The 9,633-nt window shown below is 52.8% G+C and overlaps 1 protein-coding gene across 2 annotated transcripts in view; it reads right to left on the bottom strand.

Moving 5' to 3' along the window:
• Positions 1 to 9,633, bottom strand: part of LOC138833097 (calmin-like) — a 75,863-nt gene that overhangs the window by 10,318 nt on the left and 55,912 nt on the right. Inside the window, exons 9-13 of one of the 2 annotated variants that reach the window (XM_070031416.1) lie at positions 6,622 to 8,295; positions 4,426 to 4,622; positions 1,899 to 1,959; positions 1,242 to 1,312; positions 836 to 932 (exon numbers count right to left, since the gene is read on the bottom strand). In XM_070031416.1, coding sequence (XP_069887517.1) covers positions 836 to 932; positions 1,242 to 1,312; positions 1,899 to 1,959; positions 4,426 to 4,622; positions 6,622 to 8,295 — 2,100 coding nt within the window. The remainder of the gene's footprint in view (positions 1 to 835; positions 933 to 1,241; positions 1,313 to 1,898; positions 1,960 to 4,425; positions 4,623 to 6,621; positions 8,296 to 9,633) is intronic. The other variant, XM_070031417.1, reaches the window with a different exon arrangement.

Here is a 9,633-nt window from a genome sequence, read left to right as displayed (position 1 = left end):
GGACAGTGCCCAGGCCCAGAGTTCAGGCCCCACGACCGGACCCCCCCCAAAAAAAATGCCTATAGGTAGTATCATGTTTTATTTCCAAAGTGATATATACTCAGTGCAGAAAACATGCCCACACTGATAAAGGTCACAGGTTCAACTGTCAACATGTCTCATAAAAGCTAAACATACGATTTGCCAAAAATTATGTCCTGCTTAGCTGAAAACTTGAATTTTCACTTGCATTTGGAGCAGGGAAGGAAAGTTATATTGCTTCTTTTTTGTGTGCCAGTCCTGGGGCTTGAACTCAGGGCCTGGGTGCTGCCCCTTTTACCCAAGGCTGGTGCTCTACCACTTAGGCCACAGCTCCAAGTGTAATCCTTTGGTAGTTAATTGGAGATGAGAGGCTCATGGTCCTGCCCAGGCTTCAAACCACAATCCTCAGATCTGTCTCATGAGTAACTAGGAGTATAGGCAGGAGTCATGGGCATCTTGCTTTATCTTGGTTCTTATTTAAGGAGTCAGAGTGGGTAAAATTCTAAGGCCCACACTCCTGGGTCCTGAGCAATACTCAGAAATGGGCCTCTAATTCCAGAAATCAAAATCCTTCCAAGCCAATTGGAGTCTATGGCAAAGGATGGGAGGAAGAAAAGGAGGGAGAGGAAGGCAGAAGAAAGAAAGGGAGGGAGGGAGGAAGGAAGGAAGGGAAGGAAAGGAAAAACTAAGCAACACATGATTTTGGCAGGGACGGGAACTTGTGTGTATGTGAGATACTTTTCTGGTTTCCTATGTTCTAAACAGGCTGTTTTACGGCAACTCAGCCAGCTAGTTCTCCAACGGTAAGAAATACTTTCATAGATATCCTGGTATGTTTGCATTCCCTCTTCATGTCTGCTCTGATGCCATAGAACTGTAAAATGAGCTCAGTGAGCTTCTGAGTATTGTACCTGCAGTGGGACAGAAGAGACATGGTCATCAGGGACTACAGGAAACTACCACAAGACTTCCCCTCTCCTGCCTGGCTCTATGTTTCCTAAGTCTGCAGCTGTGATATGGCGGCAAGCTCCAAAACCCAGACCCCTGGCACACCCACTCTGTGGGTAGGTGCTGGCACACCCTCTTGCCCCTTCCCCATCCCCCACACTGAGTTGCTATTCATTTTCCCTGCCACCCCTTTCATTCTCCCAAATCATTAATCATGACACCCACAAAGCCTAGCTGACAACCATCCAAGTAGGCAGGCCCAAGTCACCAACCTGTTTAACATTCGATTCCTTCTGTCATCCACATCTGCTGCATTCCTCAATTGGACATAGCTAAAATGGTCCTACAGTGAAATTTATAAACAAAACCCCGCAACCCAATTAGTAAAGATGAAATCTCTGAAACAGAAAACAAGATGATTTTAAACACACAAAGCCGAACATGCCATGCTTTTCTTGATACTGTAAACAGCTAGTTCCAAAATTAAAACACTAAACAATTGAAATTCACTACCCTCCTACCCACTGGTGATTGGGACAGGCCCACCCCCACCCCCCCACCAAGCCCTGACCAGTGCTGGCATGCCAGCAGTTCCCAAGCACACATCTGGGGCCTAGACACTTGTAACTGTCAAGAGGACCCTCTCAATGCAGTCCGTCTAGGCACAAGTGTGGGAGTAGAGGGAGGTGTCTTGCGCTCATTTATATAATGAAGAGGCTTTGGGGCTTTAAAATCAACACTTTATTTACATCCCTTATTGCCCGAAACTGGGATATCCAAGTGGACTGAACTTAATGACAAGGTTTCAATGTGTTTGTCTTCTATCCAAAAGTACAGGTGCTGCACTTCAGCTCTAGGCTGGGGAGGAGGAAGGATGGAAAGGCATTGATTAGCAGGGCCCAAAAAGGAGGAGAAATTCACCTACTAACCGTTTCCAAAGACCTATTACTGTGCCGCCGAATGTAAATGCTGGAATCACTGTGGCTAGTCCTGAAAGACAAAGATACACATCCTGTTAGTACCAGCCGGGGCTTCCTCGGGGCTCCATGATGCAGTTACACTGACTTGAGCCACTGACATCAGACCCAGAAACTTGCACCCAATGTGTCCCACTTTGTTGGAATGCACCTGGAGATGAAGTGGGCCCTCATCTACACGAAAGCACTGGATTCTGGATGGATTTTTAATTTCCAGTATGTGCTTCCTGGGGTCTGGGTTTGACCAAACATCTATTCCCAGGATTTGGTCTTCTTCAATCCCAAAATATGCTGATTGCTCCTAGCTGCAATCACAGCATCTACTTGAAGCAACATTGTCCCCAAGAGACGGTGCCTTAAAGGAGTTCACCTTCTTCCCACACTTCTGTGATGTTTCCTAACAAAGCAGCGCTTCCTGCTGGGCAGGGACCCTGCTCTTCCCTCTCTGTCCTCCACAGGAAATTTGATTCTTTTAGCATGAGTCTGGCTGTGCATTCATCTTGACTATCAAGAGTCTCCTGTGTGTCAGGAACCAGGCGAGGTGCCCAGGCCATCTCCTGCCATCATGCATTCATTCCTTCCTGCATTCCTCTACCCAGAGAGTAGCCACTGAATGCCAGCTGCCAGCCAGGGCTGTGCTAAAGGCTGGGCTATGTTGGAGAGCCCTCCATTCAGACCCTGCCTTCACAGGATTGGTTCAGCCAGGGTAAGGCCGGTGATACACAAGGCAGGTCTATGCACAAATGATTACAGGAATGACGGCTGTGAGGGGTGGTAAGGAGGCACAGAGGAGAGTGTAGGATGGATATACAGGCTATAGAAAGAAGGCTCAAACAGCCTTGGGAGATCCCAGACTGCCTGGAGGAATGGGCAGTGGAGCTGACACCAAAGGCTGAGAAGGACTGAGCCAGGGGACAGTGTTCCAGTTGGAGAATCGTCCTCAAGTGTGAAGGAGCCTGGAGCAGTGCACAGGTGGAGTTTCCTGACCCTCAGCGGAGGCTGGGGTACCTGGCTCAGGCATGCAGGAAGGAGAGGCCCAGGGGGGCAGAAAGCACATGGGCTCCTGGAGCCTCCCAAAAGGCGGGAGCCAAGAGGGGAGGTGGGATTGGGACGTGAAGGCTGGCAGGCGGGATGAGTAGACACCAGAGGGCCCAGGATGGCTTCTTGGCATTAATGAGCACACCTCCAAGCTGCCTGCACCCTCCCCAGTGTTGAGGCACCCGCCTTCAGACACCTTATCACACTGCCTGTAGCCAGACAGGGAGGAGGAGTTGCTCTGCACCAAGACCTCAGACTTGAGTTGATCATCACCCAGGGAGGGGCTTGCTTAGGCAGAACCGAGCACGTGACTGTGGCTCCTCCCCACGTGTGGTGGGCAGGGCAGCCACTCCCCCGGGTCAGGGTTCTCTGTGTCTTGCTTACACAATAGTCCCACACAGACAGGCACCAGGGTACCAGGAGTCAAGGCCAAAGCTGCAACCAATTTCCACAGTGGGGACCCCCCCCCAATAGCCTAGGCAGAGAAGACAGAGAAGAGACAGACACCGGGGCTCTGCTCACGCTTCCTCTGCCTCTTTCTACCTGGAGCCTCTCTGCCTACTCTCAGGACACACCTCAGCCATTTCTCTTTGTGACCAGTGTAGTCCGCTGCAGGCCAAGAGGGGCCAGAGAAAGAATGGAGACTGTGGAGTCAGCCAGACCTGAGTGTGAAACTCTGCACTGCATGTCCTGAGCTGGGAGAACTTGAGGCCATGGCCTAGGCCCCCGACCCTCCCATCAGTCATCATGAGGCAGAGTGCCAGCTCCGTGCCTCTGGAGTGAGCATGGACATGGGTGAGAAAATGGTGAAGGGTGGTTACTGGAGGACTCGTGAGGATGGGGCCACCAGGGTCTTGAGACACTCAGTGGCTCCATACTTTCCCCATGACACAGGTGGCTCCTTTGGTGGTTTTGGAGTAGCCCACATGGCATGAGCTACAGACTTCCAAGCAAGCCAATGCCCCCCACCTCCTGGGAGCCAGGTCCAGTTTCCGAGTCACACCTATCTCCAGGGATGAGAGTCATACCTTCGCTCAAAGTCAGCGAGATGCTTACTGACCACCACGCCTGCCTCCTCCTGGCTCAATCCACAGTGCTCTGGAACCAGGGGGCTGAGTGCAAGTCTATCAATCTCCCTTTCCCACCTGCTTCCATTTAGGTCTGCCATCTGGTGCTCCCTGAGGACTCCCACCCACCAGCCCACAGGGGGAGATGGGGGGGCGGGGGTGGGGAGGCAAGTTCCAGATCCTTCCAGGTTTGGTCAGGTGACTGTGACATCAGAGAATGAGGACACATATGACTCTTGTCTTCTCTCCATCATCCCGCTCCCCTCCACTCCTCCCCCCGCCCACTCTGACCACATCAGAAAGCGTAGCAGGGCCAAGGTCAGAGCTACTCTGGCACCACCTCCAGGGCGAAAGCCATTGTCACGAACCCCTACCTGGAAGGGACTCTGTGGTCTCCAGAGTCATCTTCGAGGTCTTCCGAGGACCGAACAGTCCCAGGCGCTACAAAGAAGGAGGTTTCTACATGGTCCACATGCTTTCTTTTCTCTTTCTTTTTACTGCTGGTTGACTCGCCCGCTATTTTCGTTTCTAATGGGTTCGCTATGTTTTCAGACTTGGTGGAGTCTTGGGTCTAGAAGATAAAAACAGACAAAGAAAAGTCAAATGTCCTGCTGGCAGAGGCCACAGAGCCCAGCAGAGCTCCAACCACAGCCTAGCCAGGGCGGCTCATGGACTCCAGCACAGCTCACCCCGATGACCCCCACCCCCATTGTGAAGAACTCAGAGGCCACAGAAGAAGGCAGGCTTTAGGGTCAGGAAGCTCTGGTTTCAACTCCAGACTGACTCAGCTATGGGCCCCTGAGCAGCTGACCTTCAATGTCCTTGCTTGACAAATGTGTACAACCATTTCTGGCCCTCTTCCTATGACATCCCAGACAGGGTGACCCTCCAGTGCTCTACCTGTGGTGGGGGGGGCGGTGGGAATCCGAGAAACCTAAGGGGTTCAAAGGTGGCACACACAGGCAAGTGGCCAAGAACAACCTTGACAATCACCCCAGTTGTCCTCAGCCTCCACCTTGGAGACAGCAAGGCCTGATCTCACCAAAGGCCCCTTCCAACCATGCTGGCTGAGGGTCTCCTTTGGGAAGTACCAGTGTGGCAGGCCTGGCTTCTGATAAGTCAGTCTACAATGTGTGTGTGTGCGTGCGTGCGTGTGTGTGTGTATGTGTGTGTGTGTGTGTGTGTGTGTGTGTGTGTGTGTGTGTGGTGGGGGTGACAGGTAGACCCCTAGGATCTGTGGGACTACCAACCCTCTTTTCTCTGCCCCACAGATGGTGGCTGTGCCCTCCCGCCCTGCCACCTCAGCCGCCATTCCCGCCTCTCCACCTGAGAATCCTGCCCCTCCCCCCATGCAGTCCTGAACCAGCACACACACAAAAAAGCCACCTCCTTTGTGGCGGTTTTCCAACTAAATCTTAAGTGGCTCTTAAGGACCCTTGAGCCCCCTTTTTTCTGCAGCCATGGAGAGTTTGCCTTCCTGTGTCTCCCTGATCCACCTGGGATGCAGAAGCCTGAGCCATTTATCTCCGTGTTTCCCTCCTGGCCTCACCCTGCACCCACTGTGGGCAGGGGGACTATGCGGCCCTGCCAGGCACCAGGCTGGTCTCTAGGACCCTGCACACCTGACTCCCTCATGTATCTCTCCAATCCCTCTTGAACTGCTGGCTCCATAGATGGAGTGGGCAAACAAGTGGCAGACAAGTGTGTATCCAGCAGCTCAAGCTCACAGTGAGTGGCCCCTTGTGTTTGCACAGCCATTGGATGCCATAGGATGAAGTGTGGAGCATGACAAAAGCCTTGCAGAATTACTGCGGCCAGTGAGCTGGTGCCAGTGAGCTGGCTGTCAGCCACCATTCCCGTGCCTGGCCAACCCGCACAGGCTACATCTTGTGGACTGAGGTAGGGCCTGGGACGTATCTGGCCACATTTCAGGAGGAGCTCTATTTTGAGAGCCCACCCTGCGTTACCTGTGTCTCATAAAGGGCATCTGAAGTCTGGGTTTTGAGGTGCCTGAGAGGAAAGCTTTTTCTCACCTCTGTCTTTTTTTTTTTTGCCAATCCTGGGTCTTGAACTCAGGGCCTGGGTGCTGTCCCTCAACTTCTTTTGCTCAAGACTAGCACTCCACCACTTGAGCTACAACACCACATCCGGCTTTTTTCTGTGTATGTGGTACTGAGGAATCAAACCCAGGGCTTCATGCATGCTAGGCAAGCACTCTACCACTGAGCCAAATTCCCAGCCCTTCAGCCCTGTCTTATCAAGAGGGATTTCCCCAGGAGAGAGAGAAAGGAGAGAGAGACAGAGACAGAGACAGAGACAGAGAGACAGAGAGAGGCCTCATACTCTTGCCTGGCTTTTTCGCTCAAGGCCAGTGCTCTACCACTTGAGCCATACCTCCACTACTTCTGGCTTCTAGGTGGCTAATGGGAGATAAGAATCTCATGGACTTTTCTGTCTGGGCTGGCTTCAAACCATGATCCTCAGATCTCAGCCTCCTGAGTAGCTAGGATTACAGGCGTGAATCACTAGTACCCAGCAACCCAGGATTCTTGAGCCCCACCATCAAGTACCTGCTGGCTGTCCTCAGGGCCACTCTCTTTGGTCTCTTTGTGGGGAGCTTGGGGAGTGGGTGGGGTGGCCCCAGTGGTGGCTCCAGTAGGAGCCCCGGTAGCAGCCCCAGTAGCAGCCCCGGTAGCAGCCCCGGTGACACAGGGTGCGAGGCGGCTGGCGCTGGGGTGGCCCTCATCAGGCGATGAGAAGCTGCAGCTGCTCTGGGAGCTGTAGGCCTCCTCCCTGGAGTCCAGGCCATGGAGAAACCCTTCGGGCTCATCCAGATCTACGTCGTCTTCGTTCTTCAGCTCCTCCGCACCTTCCACGTATGCTTCCAGCACAGCCGCGAGGGGTACCTCATAGTGCGGGTAATAGAAGAGATCGTGAGGAATGACGGAGATCTTCGAGAGCGGTGGGGAGGGCTTGAAATCCAGGCCTTCTTCGCTGTGGCTCCTGAGGGTCTCCAGACTGATGTTGGCACTCGGGGGATTGGAAAGCAATTCTGCGCTGATTCCCACAAGGGCTTCGGCTTCCGTGTCATCCTCACTCCCACGCCGCGTGGACTTCTTCTTGGCCTTTTCATACACCTCCGGCTTTTTATCTGCGGGGGCCTGATCCAGAGCTGCGCCATGGTGGTCCTGAGCTTCCAGGCCAGGGTTCTCGGGGGGTTCACCCTCATGGCTGTCTTCCTGGGGTGCTGGTGACTCAAACTTGATGCGGGCAGATTTAGCTCTCCTCTTCCTCAGCTTTTCAGCATAACTGTCAGTCCCTTCCTCCTCCTCTTCCTCCTCTCTCTCGCCAGGTGTCTTGTCCTGGGGTGAAGGAAGCTCACTGAAAGCCTGGCTGGTGGAAGCGAAGTCCACCAGGTCGCTGTTAAATTTCGAAGCCTTTAATGGAATGCCTTCAAAGTAATCGTCCTTGTTCATAGCCTCTACCGTCAACAGCTTCACCTTGATCTCTAACGACTCGGCCATGATCACATCAAGGGGTGGATGAGACGTTTCTTCACCATAGCTGGGTGGGCTTTCTAAGGTGCCGTTACAAAATGGGGAGCCCTGGGGAGCTGGAGCCGGAGGGGTCGGGGTGTCTGGCCGGGCTGCATCCCCGGGGGCTTTGTCACAGGGGGCCTCCAGGATCGGACTGGCTTCCGGGTCTGGCTTTTTCTCCTGGGTCAGCCCAACGGAGCAGACATGCCCGTCTGGTTTCAGCAGCTCCTTGGTGGCTCTCCGGCTCCCTTCAAAGCGGAGGTCTGGGTTGTAGTTGCTGCAGGACGCGTCCTTGTAAGTGTCGGCCTCGAAGTGGACACTCTTCTTGATGGGCAAGGAGGTGGCTCTCCGGCTCTCCTTCCTGGTGGACAGGATGGAGGAATCTGGCGCTGGCTCGTTGATGGGATCTACCTGCCCCGGGACATCCTGGAGGACTTGGTCAATGATCTGGTGCATGAATTCGTTGTTGCTGTCAGCATGGGCCGGGTGGGACACGGTGCCCAGGCTGAAGCCCTTCACACTCTCAGGCTGCTCGCAGACAAACACTTTAGCAGGTGGTGGGTGGCTAGACTCGTGGTTGACAGTGCACGCTCGCTCGCCATTCTCAGGCAGGAGGAGGATTCTGCGCTCCTGTTCAGAAGGGGTCTCTTTGATGCGGACAAAGGTGGACTCAATGGGAGCTTCTTTATCGGGATCCACAAAATCTTCCTGTTGAAAAACACAAGACATCAGAAAATAACAGGTACAGCCACTGAATACATTCCCTGATCAAAACTCACACAAGAGGGAGGGGTAGCAGCTCGCTCCTGTAATCCTGGCTGCTGGGGAGGTAGAGACAGAAGGATCGAGGTTCAAGGTGAACCCAGGCTGGGGAGCTAAGAAGACCCAGTCTCAAAGAATAAGCTGAGAGTGGTAGAACACAACTGTAATCCCCAGATACTTAGGAAGAGGGATAGAAGGAACAAGATCCAAGGCCAGCCTCTGACAAAAAAAACACCCTTTCTTAAATAAATAACTGTAAACAAAGGGCTGGGGGCATGGATGAAGTAGTAGAATGAAAGAGTAACTCCCTAGTGTGTGTGAAGCAATGAGTTCAAATCCCAGCACCACCAAAATAGCAAAAGAAAACTACACACAAAGGCCACTTAAAAACAAACACGTAGCTGGGTGCTGGTGGCTCACACCTGTAATTCTAGCTACTCAGGAAGCTGAGATCTGAGGACCATGGTTCAAAGCCAGCCCAGTCAGGAATGTCTATGAGACTCATCTCCAATAAACTACCTTAAAACTGGAAGTGGTGCTGTGGCTCAAGTGGTAGAACACTAGCCTTGAGCTGAAGAGCTGAGGGACAGCGCCCAAGCCCAGAGTTCAAGACCCATGACCAACCCTCTCCCCCAAACCCCACAATATTCCACTTAGTAAATGATTATGAAAGTTTTACATTCCTGCAGCGATATAAAAATACCAGATACATAATACAAAACACTAAGTTGGGTTTTTTCCCCCCAAAAAAACTGGATGTCGGGCTGGGAAGGTGGCTCAGCAATAAAGTGCTTGTCTCACATGCACAAGACCCTGGGTTTGATTCCTCAGCACCACATAAGCAGAAAAAGTCAGAAGTGGTGCTGTGGCTCAAGTGGTAGAGCGCTAGCCTTGAGCTGAAGAGCTGAGGGACAGTGCCCAGGCCCAGAGTTCAGGCCCCATGACTGGCAAAAACAACAACAACAACAACAACAACAAACTGTGGATGCAAAATCAAGTACTCTGTGTCCTTGACGGAGGAGAGATTCTCAGCCAGAGATTCTCTGCCTCCCTTTCTGTCTGGTTGGCTTGGGCTAAACCACCTGAGAAGCCCATCCTGGCTCCCTGCATCACTGCCATCCGGGGGCTGAGCATGGGTGTGTGTGCCGGTGCCAGGGCAAGTTCTAAGAGGTCTGGTCCCTTCCACTGTGCCCCAACAAGAGCCTGCGATTCTAACACCAAAAGCAAGCTTCACACGGCCACTGATGGAATCCGGCAGGTTGGTAAAATTGTTCCATTGGCTAA

This window comes from Dipodomys merriami, unplaced genomic scaffold (assembly GCF_024711535.1).
Source record: "Dipodomys merriami isolate MVZ:Mamm:240054 unplaced genomic scaffold, mDipMer1.0.p SCAF_200, whole genome shotgun sequence".
NCBI lineage: Eukaryota > Metazoa > Chordata > Mammalia > Rodentia > Heteromyidae > Dipodomys > Dipodomys merriami.
The sequence above is the reverse complement of the archived record's forward strand: the minus strand, read 5'-3'. Positions and strand labels throughout refer to the sequence as shown.